The sequence below is a fragment of the Pseudoliparis swirei genome, chromosome 9, assembly GCF_029220125.1.
Source record: "Pseudoliparis swirei isolate HS2019 ecotype Mariana Trench chromosome 9, NWPU_hadal_v1, whole genome shotgun sequence".
NCBI classification, from domain to species: domain Eukaryota; kingdom Metazoa; phylum Chordata; class Actinopteri; order Perciformes; family Liparidae; genus Pseudoliparis; species Pseudoliparis swirei.
In genome coordinates this window covers 27282824-27304864 of record NC_079396.1, presented here as the reverse complement: position 1 = coordinate 27304864, position 22041 = coordinate 27282824, and the positions used below count along the sequence as shown (strand labels likewise).

The window sequence follows — 22041 nt, the reverse complement described above, 5'->3', positions numbered from 1 at the left end:
ATGTTTCAATTGGAGCCACGTCGCCTTTTCTAATCTTTTAATTGGAACAGAACCAAATGGAGGGAGCATGTTCAGAGAAGGGGAGTCACACGGCGAAGCACAACGGATGTTTATTAATAATACATTTATGGTTTTCACAGGTTTTTTCTTCGTTCCTGACCACTTGTAAAGATGCCGCTTCTTTATTTATGAATGCCACAGGTCCTAGAGCTGCAGAGCACACTGATCAATGGTGATCAATAATGATCAATGGTGATTAATAATGATCAATAATGATCAATGGTGATCATCTGTTCGTTTTGTAATCAATAAATAAATAAAAACACCATCTGTGCAATGAAGCATGTTGGTGATGACAGTTATGTGAAGTCTTCCTCGCTCCTTAAAAAGGTGTGGTTCGTTCTCACCAGTCTGTCTGCCAATGTGTGTGTGTGTGTGCGCGCGTGTGTGTGTGTGTGCGCGTGTGTGTTTGTGGGTGCATGCACAGGATGAATCAGGAGTGTCTCCTGAAGGAGGGTTGCCTGGGAGACCAGCCTGGACCCCTCCAAACGTGTAGTGCCCTCCCTCCCTCCTCTCTCATCCCTTCCTCCTCCCTCCCTCCTTTTTTAAAAGGTGCACCACGTCATGAATCCCAAACTATTTCCGGAAGATCAAAAAAAAATGGCACTTCTCTCACTTTTGCACGCGCGTGTTTGATGGTAATATAGGAGGGATGAGAGAGAGAGAGACACTCACTTCACCTTCTCCTCTGAACACAACTTCCTGACAACCTTTTCGCCACGAAGTGACGCGATACTCTTTTTATTTTTTTTATTTTAATTGTTTTTTTTGCGAGTGACGTCACCTACACATTGAACTCCCCCCCCACCCCCCCCCCACACACACACGCACACTCCCCTCGCTGTGACTCATTCATTTTGGATAAAAATGCGCGAGCGGACATCGACGGAGAGAGAGAGAGAAAGAGAGAGAGAGAGAGACGCGGCTTTTAATTAGCGCCGTTTGGTCTCTTATTGCGGCGCACTGCTGTTCCTCTATATCTTCTTTTTATTATTTTTTTATTTCTTCTTCTTCCTTTTTTTCCCGCCGTGGAGATGACGATATGCACCCCTGGGAGACAGACGCCACAGCGGACCGAGGAGCCCCCCCCCGTCTCCCCCCTCCCTTTGCGCTCCCGCGGAGTTCGTCCGAGACGAGGAAGAATGTCACCCACTTCTGCCGGCCCTGACGTCTGAGTATCTCTGAGAGAGGGAGGGAGAGAGAGAGGGAGAGAGAGAGAGAGAGAGAGAGAGAGAGAGGGAGAGAGAGAGGGAGAGAGAGAGAGAGAGAGAGAGGGAGAGAGGGAGGGAGAGAGGGAGAGGGAGAGAGAGGTAGAGAGAGGGAGAGAGAGAGAGAGAGAGAGAACGCGTTCCCCCCTTTTCACTGCGTGCCATTTGGTTTTTTTCTTCTTCTTTTTTCCCTGCGCGCCGTGGAGATCCTCCGCGGCTCCGCGGTGCTTCTCCGGACCCAACCGGACTCAACCGGACCGGCTCGGCTCGTCGTGATTCTCTCTGTTCGCGATGGTGATTTTGGTTTAGTTTTTCTTTTTCTTCTTCTTTTTCTTCTTCTTCCTCCTCCTCCTCCTCTACCCAAAGAGCCTGATGGATGTATACAGCCTCTCATCCGAGAGGGGGTGGGGAGAGGGGAGCGGGAGGGGGGGTGAAGCGGATTCCCGGTGAGGAGAACCTCGCGATTCAACAAGCTGCGCCGCTCTCTGCCGGCAGCCAGGCGCCGGGCGCCCTCCTCCTCCTCCTCCTCCTCCGCCGCGGCTCGGTGCTCCTCCTGCACCGCGGCTCGGTGCTCCTCCTCCGGCCCCGCTTGTTGAATCTCGACACGGGGCTCATTTTTTATAAAAGGAGAGGAACAAAAAAAAGAACTAAACAACAACAACACCAACAACACAACTTCCGCGCCCTCTTCGGTGTCTCTCTTCATCTTCCTGCGGATTCTCAGACTCCCCGTCCTCCTCCTCCTCTTCAAATCATATAGAAAGTTGACCATGGCTCGTCCCGGTTCGCGCGTGACGCTCGGCGCCGTGTGGAGAGCGTTTTGGCTCGCGCGCACCGTGGTGGATTTCGCGCTGCCTCAGGAGATTTACGCGCCGCACTCGATACGCACGGAGGGCCTGCTGACCCTCGGCGGGCTGTTCCCGGTGCACTCCCGGGGGGCGGACGGCGCGCCGTGCGGGGACCTGAAGAAGGAGAACGGCATCCAGCGGCTGGAGGCCATGATGTTCGCGCTGGACCAGATCAACCTGGACGAGCAGCTGCTGCCCAACATCACGCTGGGCGCGCGGGTGCTGGACACGTGCTCCCGGGACACGTACGCGCTGGAGCAGTCGTTAACGTTCGTGCAGGCCCTGATCACGAAGGACACGTCCGACGTGCGCTGCACGAACGGGGAGGCGCCGGTGTTCGTGAAGCCCGAGAAGGTGGTGGGGGTCGTGGGAGCCTCCGCGAGCTCCGTGTCCATCATGGTGGCCAACATCCTGCGCCTCTTCCAGGCAAGTGTGTGAGCGCGCGCGACTCTTTGCGGTGCTCCAACAAAAAAAGAGAAGACGGTGTTTTTGGTTGTTGTCCCTTTAAAAAAAATAAGAAATAAGTTAATTGTTGATTTATTTTTGTTTTATTGTTCGAATTCGGTGCATGTTGTGACTATAACATCCATCTAGACCTCTCCTCTCCTCATCTCCAATCAACAACGGAATGAAAGTGAATATTTGAAGGGGGGTCGTCGCCCCGCCCCCCATTACACACTGTGGATGAGACAGCTGAGAGTGCTGTTGCATGTCCCTGTCAGTGCTGAGAGAACAGCTCCCGTCTGTTCCGGTCTCAATCCGGAGTCTGGATGAGTGGGCACTGACAGCCTGACGTGATCACACCCCAACCTCCCCCCCCCCCTTCACACCCACCCACACTTGAGAATAACGGCCTGCTTCATGCACGTGATGATGATTTTAATATATATGATGAGAGGCTGCGGGGCTTTTTTCATCCTCCGTTGTGGAGCCGAGAGCCCTGATTGATTTGATATGGAGGAGTTGATGATGGCTTCTGTATCAACAAGGGGGGGTGCCCCCCCCCCAACCCCACCCCCCCTTCTTTGAAATGAGCTTGTCTCGGACTCTTTTGCTCCCTAATTGAGCTCTCATGGCAGCGAGTGAATAAATGTAATCCGCAGCACTAATTTTAAAAAAATGACTTGTAGCTTTGCAATTGCGAACATGTCTCCGATTCCCAGAATCCACTTTGTGTGTGTGTGTGTGTGTGTGTGTTTCTTTTCCACCCGCTGCTGGTGCTGCAGTGGAAACTGAGGGGAGGGGGAGGGGGGGGAGCAGCAGGGCACCAGTACATCAGATTAATTATTTAAAACGCATCTCCGTATTGCAACATATCTCATAAGTAGAAAAGCAGCGAGTGGACGTCGCCGTGCCGACGCGCCTCTGGAGGGTTCGAGGCCCGAGCGCCACGTTGCCGTCGGTGATTTATTTTGCGGTGGTCTCAGGTTGTAACTCCATGTTTTTGTTTCACTTCAATTAGACCACAAAAAGAAAGAAGGCTGTAAAGTATCTCCGTCTCACTGGGAGACGATCAGAGCACTTTACACGCTTTTAGCCCCTCCCCCCCCCACACACACACATGCAACAGTCTTCTCCTTCACAGCATCCTCCTCTCCAGGGGTTCTCTCTCCGCCCCGTCGGCCGGCATTTAGAACCGACGGTCCCTTCATCGTGCACACAGAGACATGGAGGTGCCACCTGGAACCGAACATGGTTCTTCAGAGTGAGGCCACAGAAGAACCATTTCTGGTTCTTAAAGGCACCATTTCTGGTTCCTCAAAGAACCTTCAAAACATGGTTCTTTAAGGTACCTTATCTGGTTCCACAGAGAACCTTCACAACACCTTTTAGACCTCTATGTTCTCTTGATTCTCGTTCACTCAACATATTAATCTTTCATCGCCGCGTCAGGAACCCCGCGGTGACGCCGAGAGCCGCGGCGCACGCCGTGTGTTGAACTTAAAGATTCTGAGACTTCCTTTATTCCTTCTTTGTTTCACACAAGCTTCATAAAGATGTCTGCATGAGGGGAATGAGAGAGAGAGAGAGAGATAAAGGGTGAGAGAGAGGCAAAAGGTGAAACCCGGTTCAAACCCATCATCCCTGCAGCACTTTACGGTACCGGAGATGAAAGTGCCGATAACAATAATAATAATAATAATAATAATAATAAAAGGACGACGATGATGAATTGACAACGATGTCGTGTCATCAATACTCAACAGAATCGAGACGCTCCCCTCCCCCGCCTCACGGGTTCTGCTGAGCAGCCACGACGTCGTGGACCGGTCCATCACGTCTGGACCGGTTCTGGAAGCTCCACGTCACACCTGTTAACTTTCATGAGCAGGTAGTCTTCCTCTAAGATTTTGAATTGCTTAATGCGTCCCATAACCATAGCAACCCCCCCCCCTGAGTGGTGATTGTCGACGTCATTAACATCGCAGCACGAGGAGCCGCTCACCACTTGATGCTGCGCGATCGCCCCGAGGGATTGTTGTTGTTTGCCCTCTCTCTCTCTCTCTCTCCCGTGGAGGGGTTGATCAATACCGTTGCCATGGTGAGGCTCATTCGCGCGCTAAGATGTTTTTATCTCACGCTGTGTCTTTGAAAATGAGAAGCTATATACGATGTCGCATGCAGGAATGGGGGGGGGGGGGGGAGAGGGATGATAAAAAAAAAATCAATCAGATAAATATTGATTTTGCATTGTCACCATGAAGCTATGATGTCGTGTTCACCATCATAAGCCCCGCCCCCCCTCGGACCAACGGCTCTTTTATTTGAACCCATAGGTGATATTTACAGAAACACTTTGCCCCCTTCCCTCCTTTCCTAAGTCCTAGCTGTCTAAGTGAGGCATTGACGTCCTCTGCTCTCACCGCTCTGACAGGCTTCACTCGCTCTTTTATCTCTCCTTCCCCCCCCCCTTCGAATCATCACCGTGATTGATTTGAAGGAGATTGAAGCCTCGCGGTGTGATCTATTCAGCCGACTGTGGTAAAGATAGACACCGAGGGAATGCGAAGGCAGTGTGTGTGTGTGTGTCTACTCGCGTGCACGTGTGTGTGTGCGTGTGTGTCTGTGTGCCTGTGTGTGTGTGTTGCGTAACGAGCTCTCAAAGTGACTCAAAGGTTAATTCCGTCTTTTTCTCCCCAAACACCGAGATGCCGTTTCCACGTCGACGCGGCGCGGGTCAATTCGTCGCGTCCCGAGCTGTGTTCTCATTATGGGATGTCAATTGTGCAGCATATGATCGGACACACACACACACATGTGTTCTTATACATGCACACAAAGGGCTCCATTACCACGGCCAACACAAGTGTCTCCTGGATATTTAATGATCCACACCAGTGGGTTTGACTCTTCTCTCCATCAGTTGATAATTGGCTTTTCGTTCCGGGTGTGAGGCGCAATTTAATTTCATGACACGTGTGTGTGTGTGTGTGCGTGAGTGTGTGTGTGTGCATGAGTGTGTGTGTGTGCGTGTGCGTGAGTGTGTGTGTGTGCATGAGTGTGTGTGTGTATCGGCGGATCGCTGAGGCCGTGATTCCACTTTTCTCGCCTTGGTTCACGAAGCGTGATTAAAATATTTAAAAATCCCGACCTTCATAATTTTCTTGTTACGCTTTTCAACGCGTCGCTTCAGATTTTAGTGTTTTGCACGTGAGCGGTTTGTTAGATCGGCCTGTAGGCGGCAAATAGAGAGAGAGGGGGGGGGGGGAGAGAGAGGGAGATGGGGGGAGAGAGGGGGGGAGAGCGAGAGAGAGCGTGTGAGAGAGAGCGAAAGCGAGCTAGAGATATAGAGGGAGCGAGAGATATAGAGGGAGCGAGAGAGAGAGATAGAGCGAGAGAGCGAAAGAGAGAGCGAAAGCGAGCTAGAGAGATAGAGGGAGCGAGAGAGAAAGATAGAGCGAGCGAGCGAGAGAGAGAGAGAGCAAGAAAGAGCAAGAAAGAGAAAGAGAGAGAAAGCGAGAGAGAGAGAAAGCGAGCGAGAAAGAAAGATAGAGCGAGAGAGCGAAGCGAGAGATATAGAGGGAGCGAGAGAGATAGAGCGAAAGAGAGAGCGAAAGCGAGAGAGCGAAAGCGAGAGAGCGAAAGCGAGAGAGAGATATAGAGGGAGCGAGAGAGATACAGCGAGAGAGCGAAAGAGAGAGAGAGATAGAGGGAGCGAGAGAGAAAGATAGAGCGAGCGAGAGAGCGAGATAGAGCGAGCGAGAGAGAGAGCGAGAGAGAGAGAGAGATAGAGCGAGCGAGAGAGAGAGTGATAGAGCGAGCGAGAGATAGAGCGAGAGAGAGAGGGAGAGAGAGAGGGATGGCTGAGAGGCTCTGAGGGTTTAACTCAATTCAAAAGCTTTCTGTGCTCAAAGGTAATAAACCTGAAGCCGTCGTCTTCACCATCGGATGAATATTCACAAAGCAACGTCGATGTTGATCTGATACACAAAACGAGGAACAACAACAACAACCGGGGACACGGCGACGCACCTGTACCCCGTTGCCAATGGTTACCGAGAAGACGGTCCACACGAATTGGTGGCGAGATGCGAAACACCCAAAAAATAAATGTGAAAAACAAAATACTCTCCAGAAGAAAAGCCCCACTTCCTCAAAAACAACCAAAAACATTTGCCTTCAAAATAAAAGACTTTTATTGGAACAAAAAATGTCCGACAAACCTCTTTTTTTAAATATTAAATGATCGATGTGTCATCATGAATAACAATTCAACATAAATGGTAGAAATAGAGACGATTAAAGGAACTTTTAATGAACATTATAATTCCTCTGAATACATTGTCGACAGTCCAGTGTGTGTGTGTGTGTGTGTGAGCTAGCGTGGCTAAGCTAACAGGCTATACGGGCGGCCTTCTTCACTTTGAGAAATACCCCCTTTGTCATTGACTACTTGATACTCTTGTTGTTGTTTTGTCTCCTCGTCCTTCGCACTAATGGACATGAAACCTTCTTGTGTTCTTCTAAGCGTGCGCTAATAGAAACGAGGATGCAAACGATCAATAAGTACTTAAGGATAGGTCAATCTCACCTGCTCTCTCACGTCGGCCACTCGCCGGTCGGTGACTCGTGGTGCGCTATAAATAAAAAAAACATGCAGGTGAGTGTGTGAAGTGAAGCGATTTTTAAATTGTCATTACTTTTAACGCTTTAATTCAATTCAATTCAATTCAGTTTATTTGTATAGCCCAATTTCACAAATTACAAATTTGTCTCGGAGTGCTTTACAATCTGTACACATAGACATCCCTGCCCCAAAACCTCACATCGGACCAGGAAAAACTCCCAAATAACCCTTCAGGGGGAAAAAAAGGAAGAAACCTTCAGGAGAACAGAGGAGGATCCCTCTCCAGGATGGACAGAACAATAGATGTCATGTGACCAGAAGGACAGATTAGAGTTAAAATACATTCAATGAATATGACAGAGTGAATGAATAGTTCATAGTAGGCATATTCCACGATGGAGACCTCCACGATCCATCAGGCAGATGGCGGTGGGGAGGAGGAGTGGGCGGAGTCTCAACAGTGGGCGGAGTCTCAACAGGACAGTGGCGTAGTCAGGAGCAGGAATTGCTTTCAGAGCATGAAAAAAAGTTTCCCTTTTCCATATTCCCAACCTCTTGGCCCTCTTAGTGGAGGAACAGTGTCGTGAGAGGGAGGTCGGGAGCTTTCATGTTCAGTGAAGCAGGCGTACATTCACACACACACACACACACACACACACACACACACACACACACACACACACACACACACATTCACACACACACACACACACACACACACACACACACACACATTCACACACACACACACACACACAAAGGAGTGTGAGTAACTGATGCAATATTAATAGAATGAATAGAATATTCCAGTGTCAAACAAGTTGTCATTGCGGCTGACACGAGGTCATCAGGTCAGCGGGGGGTGGGGGGGGGGTGTATGAGAAATCATGCGCTCCTCATATTTAGGTCTCCACTACCCCCCTCCAGACCATTTTGGGGAAGGGCGCTTTACTATTCAGCGACATAACGACGAGCTATATGAATAAATGTTTTTCAATGCAAACACGCAGCCGCGACACACACCCTCGCGCCATTCTTCACTCGTCTTCGGACGTGTTTTCCAGGCTGCGCTCTCGCTCGGAGCCGCCGCTGTTTTTCGGCGGTATCTTTAACGAGGCGCCATCCGTCATTCACGCACCGGCGTCGGCTCGACTCTCCCGGTCAGATTATTACCCTCATTTTCCTCCCGGCGCGTTGGAGGCGGAGAGACGGGATGAGGCGGCAACCTGTTTTTAAAGAAAAGCTCAGCGCTGCGCACATTGAGGTCACGCCGGCGTTCCTTTCACAATGTGGCGTCGCCGTGACTGGAAAATGCGACAGAAATAAGCGCTCTGAGACTTTATCTGGCGAGCGGAAGCAGTCTGAGAAGAGGAAACCCCATTACGTCCGATCCTCTTACGGGGAATGGTAGAAACCCTCCGACGAGCACAAGATGTCTGCATAGATGAATAAGAAATTAGCCCTTTTTAAATACGATCTGTTCCTCTCCTCACAGTTCCTCAAATCCTTCTAAGTGAGCTAAGTGGATTTGTTAAAAGGCCTCCTGCCAGAATGTCTTCCTCTTCAAAAGGGTGATTTCATTGTTGTTGTTGTTGTAGTTCTTCTTAGGCTTTGGGATGGGTGCTTTGTTCTCCCTTTTATCTCATTATTCGACACACTGCACCTTGGAAATTATATTGCAGGTTAGTCCCGTGGATCTACTTGTCTCCCTTTATGTAAAAGTGGTTACATTTAAAAGAACAGAGGGAGGAAGCAGGAAGATAACAAGACTTCTCTTATCTCTGTGAGGCTGGACTATAAGCTAAATGCTAAAATCAGAATGCTAACATCAGAATGCTAATATCAGAATGCTAACATCAGAATGCTAATATCAGAATACTAACATCAGAATGCTTACATCAGAAAGCTAACATCAGAATGCCAATATTAAAAAGCTAACATCAGAATGCTAATATTAAAAAGATAAGATCAGAATGCTAACATCAGAAAGCTAACATCAGAATGCTAATATTAAAAAGATAAGATCAGAATGCTAACATCAGAATGCTAACATCAGAATGCTAATATCAGAATACTAACATCAGAATGCTAACATCAGAATGCTAACATCAGAATGCTAATATTAAAAAGATAAGATCAGAATGCTCACATCAGAATGCTAATATTAAAAAGATAAGATCAGAATGCTCACATCAGAATGCTAACATCAGAATGCTAATATCAGAATACTAACATCAGAATGCTAACATCAGAAAGCTAACATCAGAATGCTAATATTAAAAAGATAAGATCAGAATGCTCACATCAGAAAGCTAGCATCAGAATGCTAACATCAGAATGCTAATATCAGAATACTAACATCAGAATGCTAACATCAGAATGCTAATATCAGAATGCTAACATCAGAATACTAATATCAGAATGCTAACATCAGAATGCTAACATCAGAAAGCTAACATCAGAATGCTAACATCAGAATGCTAACATCAGAAAGCTAACATCAGAATGCTAATATTAAAAAGATAAGATCAGAATGCGAACATCAGAATGCTAACATCAGAATGCTAATATCAGAATACTAACATCAGAATGCTAATATCAGAATGCTAACATCAGAATGCTAACATCAGAATGCTAATATCAGAATACTAACATCAGAATGCTAACATCAGAATACTAACATCAGAAAGCTAACATCAGAATGCTAATATCAGAATGCTAATATCAGAATGCTAACATCAGAATGCTAACATCAGAATGCTAACATCAGAATACTAACATCAGAAAGCTAACATCAGAATGCTAATATTAAAAAGATAAGATCAGAATGCTCACATCAGAAAGCTAACATCAGAATGCTAACATCGGAATGCTAATATCAGAATACTAACATCAGAATGCTAACATCAGAATGCTAATATCAGAATGCTAACATCAGAATACTAATATCAGAATGCTAACATCAGAATGCTAACATCAGAAAGCTAACATCAGAATGCTAACATCAGAATGCTAACATCAGAAAGCTAACATCAGAATGCTAATATTAAAAAGATAAGATCAGAATGCGAACATCAGAATGCTAACATCAGAATGCTAATATCAGAATACTAACATCAGAATGCTAATATCAGAATGCTAACATCAGAATGCTAACATCAGAATGCTAATATCAGAATACTAACATCAGAATGCTAACATCAGAATACTAACATCAGAAAGCTAACATCAGAAAGCTAATATCAGAATGCTAATATCAGAATGCTAACATCAGAATGCTAACATCAGAATGCTAACATCAGAATACTAACATCAGAAAGCTAACATCAGAATGCTAATATCAGAATACTAACATCAGAATGCTAACATCAGAATACTAACATCAGAATACTAACATCAGAAAGCTAACATCAGAATGCTAATATCAGAATGCTAACATCAGAATACTAACATCAGAATGCTAACATCAGAAAGCTAACGCGCTCAAAGGGGAAATGTTAGCATTCTGAGATATTGTTAATGCTCGCACTTTATTAGCTTATCCTTTTATCACTATTATTCACTTTATGTTGGACAAAAGAGACAAAGACATTCTTTACATTTTCTGTATGTTCAACAAATGGAAAATTGACAATAAAGTTGACTTTGTAGTTCAGTGTGTTAGCACGCTAACATGTGCTAAGTATAGCTGAGGCTGGTGTAAATGTCATTAATGACCAGATATAAAGCCGATAATAAAAGTAATAAAGCAAATTCTTTCATTTATTTATTTTTCAACCGATGTTGGCAAACTGACAGCCATTGTTGTGTGTGGCGGTTGCCGGGACAACGCTGCATCTAACGGTCCCCTGCAGAGAAGGACAAGCTACCTCGCTAACTAACTCCCGCCACACAGCCGCATGCTGTCGCCATGACAAACAACAATCCATTGTATTTGTTCAAATGACCAGAGAAACCGGATCAATATCCATTCTCCTTTGATTGTATATCTGTGCCTCAAACATTTTATATTGATCAGGGTCTTAAAATACTCCCAATATTGATTTTCTTTTACGTTTATTTGCCATATAATAAGATGAATCAACTAGGATGCAGAATAAAAACTGTGACATTATTACTTTCCATCAATTCATATTCCAGCTCTGCACATTTAGTGTCTCAATCAGGCAAAAGGAGCAATGCAGCAATGCACTTCAAACACAATACACTTGTTCAGGAGGTTCAGCGTTCACATGGCGGTCTGGCGGTCCCCGGAGGGCGGCGGCACGAGGCCCTGTTTGGACTGCGTGCCGGTGTGAGGGCTCTGAAGTAGACGGAGGAGGAGGAGGAGGAGGAGGAGGAGGCCGGGAGTCACCGCACGCAAACTCTAGCAAGAGAAAACCCAACGGTCCTCTCCTTCTGTGGCGTATATATTCCCTCGGTTGCCTCCGGGGGTGTCGAGCGACGCAGACCGCAGTCGATTTCACACAGTTTATGGTTTATGGTTTACAATGTCGGCCGTTCTTTATTGTTTCTTGTTTCAAAAGAAAAAGGGATTGTTTTTAATGCAGTCGGCTTCACAATCACAATCCAGTTCCCGGCAATCGTTTTGGGCCGAAGACACAAATCTCCGTGGCAGAAATTGATTGAAAAAGTATCGATATCCTTTTTAAGTCACTGAAAGCGGCAACTAAAAAAATTAATTACTAGTAAAAATACTGCATTTGAAAGGTTACATTTTAAAAAAAGAACTGAATTACAGCAAAATGTACAAGAAAGTACAACTGCATATAGTCCTCATAATGCATATACTGGTTTATACTATTGTTATTCCTTTCACTGATCTAACTACTCAAGCTAATATTTACTATTTTATATATTACTCCTACAAAATTAATCACATTCTTGAAGCTGATTAAATAAATAAATAAAAGAACAGAATTAAAGCAAAATGTACAAGAAAGTACAAATGCATATAGTTCTCATAATGCATATACTGGTCTATAAGACTAGTCAAGCTAATATTTAGTATTTTATATATTGCTATGATGACGTGAATAACATTTTGAAGCTTATTTGGCTAAATTATGCCAAACCTTTACTTACCGTTGCACGTAAGAGAAGGTGTCCATTTAAATTAGGGTCAATTTAACATATGGGTTTATTTGTGTGTGTGTGTGTGTGTGTACTGATGTCAGGCATGTCGTGGGGCCCGGTGTGCGTACACACAACAAACTGTGAGATAGATTAATTTCTTGTCCTTCAGTGGTGTTATTACAGCGGGGCCTGAGGGGGCATCAGCTAACAACACGGTAATATATATATAACCGTTACATCAGCCGGCACGGCGCAGACCTTTTTTTAAAGGGAGATTAAATTATTAGAGTGCAGCATAGGGGCCTTCGGGGCAGTTATGCTAAAATACCTGTTGGAATTTCTCAATGTGTGGAACTTTGGCGTTCTAAATAAGATACAATTTCCTTTTGTCTGTGTTGCCCTGGAGATTGTGTGTTGTCTTTGTTTGTTAGATCTGTTTGAACACACGTATGTGGCGCTGCTAACGGTTTTCAGATGCAAATCCCGCGGGATTTCAAGCGGTCTCTTAACGCCTTGGCGTGACAGCTGCATTGATTTTCTTTTTGGGTGAAGGGCGGGGGGGGGGGGGGTGACCTCAATCACCGTTGACGTTTTTGCAAATTGGTGAAGCGCTTTCTTTTCAAAATGGGTTCCTTAAACTACAATTGACGAGCGGGAAGGATGGAGCGTTTTTTAACCGCCTCATCGTGTCTTGAGCACTGGCATGTGGAACCTCCACGAGGCCCGGAGGATCGATAGCGTGTAAATCACCGGTAGATTATGCAAGGGGCTGTCTGCTCCGGCTGGAGGTCGGAGGGCAAACAAAGGGGATGTTTGCCGGTTAATTCACCGCGGCCTTCGGCAAAGGAACGCCGTCTGCGCGTCGCATCGGTCGATCCAACGTCACTCTCCTGCCACCGGGTTTCCGAGACTCTTTGGAAGGATGCATATGTTTCGGTTTCATGGTAGAACCTCATGAAATACCTGCGTGTGCAGACTCGTATCAATTCCTAGACAAGATTCCTTTGAATTATTCACGTTTACGGGCGACCTCGCAGGGTTAAAACCACGACACCTTAGAAGGCACTTCAGGTACGAGTCTCCGGTGAATTCCCGTCGTGCCACATTTACTCCCGACAGGAGGGGTCAACCGGAGCGCCGCCACACTTTTAGCCTCCGGACAAAAAAAGGCTTTGATTCATAATTTAGCGTCGGTTGTTCCCCGCGACGCCAGACGGAGGTACCGCCGTCTTGCTCGGTTTACACGGGTATCGGTTGCTTCCGCGATTCCAAAGATCGACGTGGTCAACTTGCACTTATTGTTGCAGGAAGCGATCTCACAACTGAGAGAATATCCGATGAATAAATGAGCAGGAACAAAAGACAATAATGAAACGAGGGGGTGGCTCCCTCGCGGCGGGGGAGGGGTGAACATTACCTCTCTGAGATTGAGTGATTCTGTTATGTGCTGGGCTCATAAAACACACGGCGTGTGTTTTTATTGATATTTCTTGGTGATAATACACACAGACATTACCTCCTGCTGTGCATTCGGCTCTCGTTGTTCGCATGTGGTGAATGGACTTCTATTACACGGACTCTATTCACACATGCGTCACTTTAAGGACCAACTCAATTCATTTTTAATGCTGCTATTTGGATTCATTTTTTGGTTTATTGGGTTATTTTTTTACAAATTATGTGACTTGTGTTACTTATAAAATTCAGTACATTTAGTCATTAAAAAAAAAAAAAATCCAGCCCAGAAGGAGCCGGGACGACGCTCGTCTTGACCTGACATGGCGGCTTCCTACAGAAGAAAAGCCGAGCTAACACATTTATTTGGTGAGCTGCATATGACGTTTGTTACCATCCAGGTTGTCCAATCAGAAAGTAAAGTCACACACTCACTCAAGAAATCAACGATGACAATAAGTCAATTCTTTTATTTGAATGAGGCGTTCAACGTAGAGAGCGCGGGACATTTGGGTGATTTTAATCAGCTGTCTATGCAGGTTACCGCCCCCACCGCCCCACCTGCCCCCCTACACCCCCATGGCAGCTCTGTAGCTCCACCCTGTCATTTGTTGTCGGAGGCCTTTTGCGGCTACATGCCATAACCCCTTAATGTACCACTATAAATCAAGCTTAAGTCAAGGCTAGTGACCAAAACGTGTGTGTGTGTGTGTGTGTTCTTGCATTGGTCATTACGGGGACTCACATCTCACAGCTGACTGTTAGTGTTACTGTTTGACTCAGGCTTCTCGTGGAGATGGTTACGTTTGGGGAAGTTCTGAAGCCTCGAGCGCATGAATGCACTTCAAGGAAATGTCCTCCTCAGTAATACAGTGTGTGTGTGTGTGTGTGTGTGTGTGTGTGTGTGTGTGTGTGTGTGTGTGTGTGTGACTTCGGGTGGCAGTAATTCTACGCTCTCACTGCTCCAGCAATTTTCCAGTTCCTGTGCACAGTTGGAAACAGATCACACCCTTTTTTCTTTTTCTTCTTCTTCTTTGGAGGGACAGCCACAGCGATGTCGCGGTCTTCGAATGTGCTCTAATGAACATAACATTAAGCAATAAATAAACACCAGCCACTTACATTCACCCACTCTGTTGCTCACAGTGCAAGTGGCTTTGAGTAGTCGCTTTCCACATGGCGTGTGTGTGTGTGTGTCTTCGTGATTTAGGGAGACATTTGATATGAATACAAACCGACATTAGCAGGACCTTTGTTATTAGCATGAGTGTGTGTGTGTGTGTTTGTGATTTAGGGAGACATTTGATATAAATACACACTGATATTAGCAGGCCATTTGTTATTAGCATGAGTGTGTGTGTGTTTGTGATTTAGGGAGACATTTGATATGAATACAAACCGACATTAGCAGGACCTTTGATATTAACAGGACAGTGTGTGTGTGTTTGTGTGTGTGATTACAATCTGTTAATCATATATATGCAGTAATATGTTTCTGCTATTGTGTTTATAGGTTTAGCTTCAATAATAAATTTGACTCTCGCTATACTTGACTATAACTCATTTGTAAAGTACTTTGTCTTTTTTTTATTTGGGGTATTGCTCTTGTTGAGTATAAAGATAAGCCTTCAGTGTGTGTGTGTGTGTGTGACGGTTCGGGCTCCTTCCCGTTTCACCCGGTCGGCTTGTCCGGAGCGTAATTGTCCAATCCGCCATTTGTTGCGCATCCCTGATCTCTGGCTCTGAAAAGCATGTCGGCGTGCAGCCCTCTGACACCTTGTCTCTCTTCAGTGGAAGTTATGTGAGATGAGAGCGTCACACAGGCAGAAAAAACAGGGGGAAAAACACATCCCACACGAATCTTCTCGGTCTGTCGGTCCGGACACTTGTCGGTGAGAATGAGTCCGTTCACACGGCACGTCTCTCTCTGAAGGACTCGATCCACAGCTGGCAGGTGGTCCAGTAACACCGCAGGGAGAACACAAAGAAAAGCTTCTCGTCCTCTCCTGAGCGCACAGTTGTCTTATTGTTCTGACCGTGTGTGTGTGTGTGTGTGTGTGTGTCACTGACAGGAGTACCTGTTCAGGTGGTGCACTGCAGCCTGTTTGCGGCCGAGTCACAAATCCAGACGGGTCAATAATCAGACTGAGCCGGGGGAGGGGGAGGGAGGGGAGGGGAGGACGTTCTTCAGACAGACTATCAGGTTTTCCTCGAGGCTTTTCAATTATAAAACGTCTACCTCTCTTTATACCTCCCTGCTCAAGAGTACACACAGAACAATGTAGTGCTACCAGTAGCTTAGCATAAAGCTGCATCGCATGATGGCGAGGATTCTCTCTCTCCGTGAACCGCGAAGGTTGAACGGAGTAGATTTTGAGATATTTTGGACCGGCCGTGGCTCCAGAGGGGATCGCCATCCCCTTTTAAAGGAATCCCGAATGTCCCAACAGACTTCCGTGGCAATCCGCAGGGCTCGTATACGGTCATGGAAAAAACCTGGAAAAGTCATGGAATAAATGAAAGAAAAGGGTTATTTCCAGGCCTTGGAAAGTCCTTTAAAAAAATTATAGCCCAAAATTGTTATATTCAAATGTTCATTTACACAGATTGATTAAAGGAATATCATATGTATGAACCCTGAATCCACCTCATACTGTTTGAAATATGTCAATCTGGACCGTCGAGACCGGAAGTGACATCCCTGAAGTCCTCAAACATTAGCTTAGTGTTTATGAATGCATGTGGAGAAAGTTGTACAAATATTGTAATATGCAAAAAATATGCAAATATCTGCATCGACATTTACAGATTTTTTTATTTTTTATTACTTTTCTCACGTTCTCGCCTCGAGCGTCACGAAATTATAAAAAATGCAGCAGTTGTGATATTAACAACTTAAAGGGGCGGTGCGTTCTCGAACGTATATATATATACAGGACTGTCTCAGAAAATTAGAATATTGTGATGAAGTTCTTTATTTTCTGTAATGCAATTAAAAAAACAAAAATGTCATGCATTCTGGATTCATTACAAATCAACTGAAATATTGCAAGCCTTTTATTCTTTTAATATTGCTGATTATGGCTTACAGCTTAAGAAAACTCAAATATCCTATCTCTAAATATTAGAATATCATGAAAAAGTATACTAGTAGGGTATTAAACAAATCACTTGAATTGTCTAATTAACTCGAAAGACCTGCAAGGGTTTCCTGAGCCTTGACAAACACTCAGCTGTTATAAATCTTTTTTTTTTACTTGGTCTGAGGAAATATTAAAATTTTATGAGATAGGATTTTAGAGTTTTCTTAAGCTGCAAGCCATAATCAGCAATATTAAAAGAATAAAAGGCTTGCAATATTTCAGTTGATTTGTAATGAATCCAGAATGCATGACATTTTTGTTTTTTTAATTGCATTACAGAAAATAAAGAACTTTATCACAATATTCTAATTTTCTGAGACAGTCCTGTATATCTGCGCCGTCTTTTTTATTTCCTCACGAGTCACACATGACCCCCCCGCTGCCGCCCGGCTGTTCCCGACCGTCCCCCGACGGAACCGACTGTTCTTTTGCCACGAGGACCCCCAGAGAGAGAGAGAGAGAGAGAGAGTTAGGGCCTTCTCTGCCCCGAACTGAGACTCCCAGACCGCGTGGGCGGTCGCTCCCACCGGGCGGCGCCTACCGATCAAACGCTTCAGGCGGTGGATGGTGAAAAGCGAGGGCCGGTTTTATGGAGCCTTGGAGGAAGGTTCTGCTTCTGCAGCCAGACAATTAACTTCTAATTCGACTGTGAGATGCTCGACCTGGAAGACTTTTCACTAAACCGACGCTCAAGGTTGTCTTTTTTTTAAATTGCTTTTATGTGCAGCTTTCTATTCCACCGCCAGCTCGTAGTCCTACGCGCCTCCATTTCCACAGTTACCTCCATTTATTTATTTATTTATCATTTATTCCTTCGTCCATTTTATGTCAACTGCCTTTCTCGCGAAAGCGGCTTCTGCATTATTATTGGCCTTTTTTTATTTTTATAGATGTATCTCCCAGCATAAATTCCACTGAGGCTCCGAACTAGCACGAAAGCGTCATTGCAGCCGTTATCCGGCTGTTTCGGAGACGCCCGTGAGACTTTCTCGGCATCAACCGGCACAGGAGTCGCACTCCTCGAAGGCAGATTTCCGCGACACGAGAATATGGCGTGCGCAGCGCCGAAAAATCGCAGGTGTCGCTGCCGTGATACCGTAATCTCAACCCCGGGGGGGGAGGAGAGAGGCTCGAGGCGGCGCTGCGGGCGACGCCTGGCGTGCAAATAGCTGCCTATTTAAGTGTGCCGCTGTAAACACGCGTCTCGATGAGGAGATCCACACACACACACACACACACACATACACACACACACACACTCGCAGAAGGAATAGGATGTCAGTTCATAATTATATGGACCCGCCGAAAGAAATTCTTTGTGAGGGGGAAGATGAGATCGAGGGAAGCTCGCCCCGCATTGTCTGCACTATTAGGAGAGAAATGGGCCTGGTGATGATTCTCTGTGGAGTCTGACAGAGAGAGAGAGAGAGAGCTGCACACAGAGAGAGAGAGGTGGGGGAGGGGGAGGGGAGGTATCGTACAGGAGAGAGGAGTCATTGGGATGCAGGTCAGAGTGCTGCCGATGCACGGCTGACAATGAACGTGTCCGACCAGGCATGCCGCAGGTGTAGGTGGGTGAGGGGGGGGGGGGGCAACAATATGCACCTACACTCAGTGTGTGTGTGTGTGTGTGTGTGGTGAATAACGTTTTTAGGATTGAGCGGCGAGGAAGAGATCGCTCTTCTCCTCTCTATCCGAAGGCGTAATGGTGTCGTTCAGTAACGGGTTATTTCTAACTGAGATATGATAATGATGATAATAATAATAATAATAATAATAATAATAATAAGGTTATCTCAGGCAGGAAGAGGGGATGCGGTAAGAGTCCGGTGCACTTTGCAGCCGGTGGTTTAAAAAAAAGAAGAAAATCCTCAAAATCAATAGAGCCATCTGTAACGCGAGCCCGTGTGGATGTAGAGGAATACGTTGGAGAACACTTAGTCGTGACGCTCGTCGCATCTGGAGAACGAGAGCGAGCGATGATCAAGGCCGCTCCGCCGCCGCCGACGCCGCCGCCGCTTTGTTCTCTGCAGACAAAAGACACTGACACACACACAAAAAGAGCTGAAGGGACACGAGCCTCGGTACAAAAGGACCGTGGCGAGAGGCGGAATCTTTTAAAGGCGTTCCGTCGGCTTGTAAAAGATAAGATCCGTAACGCCGTGGCGTTGAGCCGCTCCTCGGTACAGACGCTTCTACTATTTGGCGTTTCGGAGAAAAACGGTTATTTCTTTGGAGTTGAAATAGCAGTCTGTTTCCCAGATGGGAAAAGAGAAGGAAAAAAACGAGGTCAGCCAGGTTCTCTTTGAGAGCCGTCCACGCTCTCCTCCCACGCCTCGGCCTCGGCTCTCCTGGTCAAATATCTGGTGAGTGAGTCATGCTTCGGCTTCTCCGCACGTCGGTGGAGAACCAGGACTTCAAAACACACCCTGGCCGGAGCAGCCCGGGGGCGCGGCGCGGCCAGGCGAGATGGGAATCGACTACTGGGTAGAAAAAAAAAGGAATAAAAGATGGGTAAGTGGGCGGAGAAGAAGGAGACGGTGCAAGGTCGTGTTCGCTAAAGGATTACGAAGAGCGATACGATCAGAGCCGGGTTCAGAGGTGTGGGTGACTTTCAGAAAAATGGTCTGTTTGTGAGTCCATGTGGCAGAAAATAAAATAACAAAAAAGCTGCTGCAAAGCACGGTTAACACCCCGACTGGTTACACACTATGCAAGAGAAGTCCTCATTGAAGTAGGAGTGTGAATGCGAGGGCTGGCCTTGGCGAGGAAAGAGGAATTTAGGAGGAAGAAGCATCCTTTCCCCCACAAAACACACCCTAACGTTGCCATGGAGCCCACGCTGCCACGAACTGCAGTCCTTGAATACATGTTAGGTAGTATGTTTGGATTTCAAAAAGGCAAGGATACGAAGGATATAGACAGGATGTCACACGGATCCAGCTGTGAGAAAGTGCCAATGCTACGCTGTGATTGGACAGTCTGCGGTCAATTCAATTCAATTCAATTCAGTTTATTTGTATAGCCCAATTTCACAAATTACAAATTTGTCTCGGAGTGCTTTACAATCTGTACACATAGACATCCCTGCCCCAAAACCTCACATCGGACCAGGAAAAACTCCCAAATAACCCTTCAGGGGGAAAAAAAGGGAAGAAACCTGCAGGAGAGCAACAGAGGAGGATCCCTCTCCAGGATGGACAGAACAATAGATGTCATGTGTACAGAAGGACAGATTTAGAGTTAAAATACATTCAATGAATATGACAGAGTGTATGAATAGTTCATAGTAGGCATATTCCACGATGGAGACCTCCACGATCTATCAGGCAGATGGCGGTGGGGAGGAGGAGTGGGCGGAGTCTCAACAGGACAGTGGCGTAGTCAGGAGCAGGAATTCCACGACCCAGACCTCGATGATCCATCAGCAGATAGGATCTATGTCGTCTCATAGGGTCCGATGACCCCATGAGACGTGAAGTCAAAAGGACTCCGGGCAGAAAGCAGAGTTAGTAACGTGTGATTGAGAGATGAAAATTCATCCCTAAGGAGAGAGAAAAGAGGAGATAGGTACTCAGTGCCTCCTAAACGTCCCCCGGCAGCTATAAGCCTATAGCAGCATATCAAGGGGCTGGACCAGGGCAAACCTGATTCAGCCCTAACTATAAGCTCTGTCAAAGAGGAAAGTCTTCAGTCTACTCTTAAACGAGGTGACTGTGTCTGCCTCCCGGACTGAAGGTGGAAGCTGGTTCCATAAAAGAGGAGCTTGATAACTAAAGGCTCTGGCTCCCATTCTACTTTTTAAGACTCTAGGAACTACAAGTAGTCCCGCATTTAGTGAGCGTAGCTCTCTAGTGGGGCAATATGGTACTACAAGCTCCTTAAGATATGATGGTGCATCACCAATCAAGGCTTTGTACGTTAAGAGAATAATTGTAAAAGTGATTCTTGATTTTACTGGGAGCCAGTGCAGAGCAGCTAGTGCAGGAGTGATGTGATCTCTTTTCTTAGTTTTAGTGAGAACACGAGCTGCAGCATTCTGGATCAACTGGAGGGACCTAAGAGATTTATTAGAGCAGCCTGATAATAAGGAGTTGCAGTAATCCAGTCTCGAAGTAACGAACGCGTGAACCAATTTTTCTGCATTTTTTTGAGACAAGATGTGCCTGATTTTGAAATATTACGTAGATGAAAGAATGCAGTCCTTGAGATTTGCTTTACGTGGAGTTAAAGGACAAGTCCCGATCAAAGATAACGCCAAGATTCTTTACAGTGGTGTTGGATGCTAGGGCAATGCCGTCTACAGAAACCACATCACCAGATAATTGATCTCTGAGGTGCTCAGGGCCGATTAAAATTACTTGGTTTTGTCTGAGTTTAACATCAAGAAGTTGCAGGTCATCCATGTTTTTATGTCTTTAAGACATGCTTGAATTTTACCGAGTTGGTTGCTCTCCTCTGGTTTTATCGATAAATATAGTTGAGTATCATCTGCATAACAATGAAAGTTTATGGAGTGTTTCCTGATAATATTGCCCAAAGGAAGCATGTATAAAGTAAATAAAATTGGTCCAAGCACAGAACCTTGTGGAACTCCGTGATTAACGTTGGTGGTTATCGAGGCGTCATCGTTTACAAATACAAACTGAGATCGATCTGATAAATAGGATTTAAACCAAATTAGTGCCGTGCCTGAAATGCCAATCGACTGCTCCAGTCTCTGTAACAGGATGTCATGGTCAATGGTGTCGAATGCAGCACTAAGGTCTAACAAGACCAGGACAGAGAGGAGTCCTTTATCTGCTGCCATTAAGAGGTCATTTGTAATTTTCACCAGTGCTGTCTCGGTGCTGTGGTGTTTTCTAAATCCTGATTGAAATTTCTCAAATAAACTATTATGATGTAGAAAGTCGCACAACTGATTTGCGACCACAAGGATCTTGGAGAGGAAGGGGAGGTTAGAGATCGGTCTGTAGTTAGCCAACACCTCTGGATCCAGAGTGCGCTTCTTCAGGAGAGGTTTAATAACAGCCACTTTGAAGGAGTGTGGTACGTGGCCTGTTAGCAGAGACACATTGATAATATCTAATAGAGAGCCGCCAATTAAAGGCAAAACGTCTTTAAGCAGCCTCGTAGGGATGGGGTCCAAGAGACAGGTAGACGTGTTCGAAGTAGAAACCGTT

The 22041-nt window shown here is 45.9% G+C and overlaps 1 protein-coding gene across 1 annotated transcript in view; it reads left to right on the top strand.

The window, feature by feature from the left end:
* The first annotated feature begins 1735 nt into the window (after positions 1-1735).
* Positions 1736-22041, top strand: part of LOC130199224 (metabotropic glutamate receptor 7) — a 76925-nt gene continuing 56619 nt past the window's right edge. Inside the window, exon 1 of the mRNA XM_056422530.1 lies at positions 1736-2542. Coding sequence (XP_056278505.1) covers positions 2039-2542 — 504 coding nt within the window. The 5' untranslated portion in view covers positions 1736-2038. The remainder of the gene's footprint in view (positions 2543-22041) is intronic.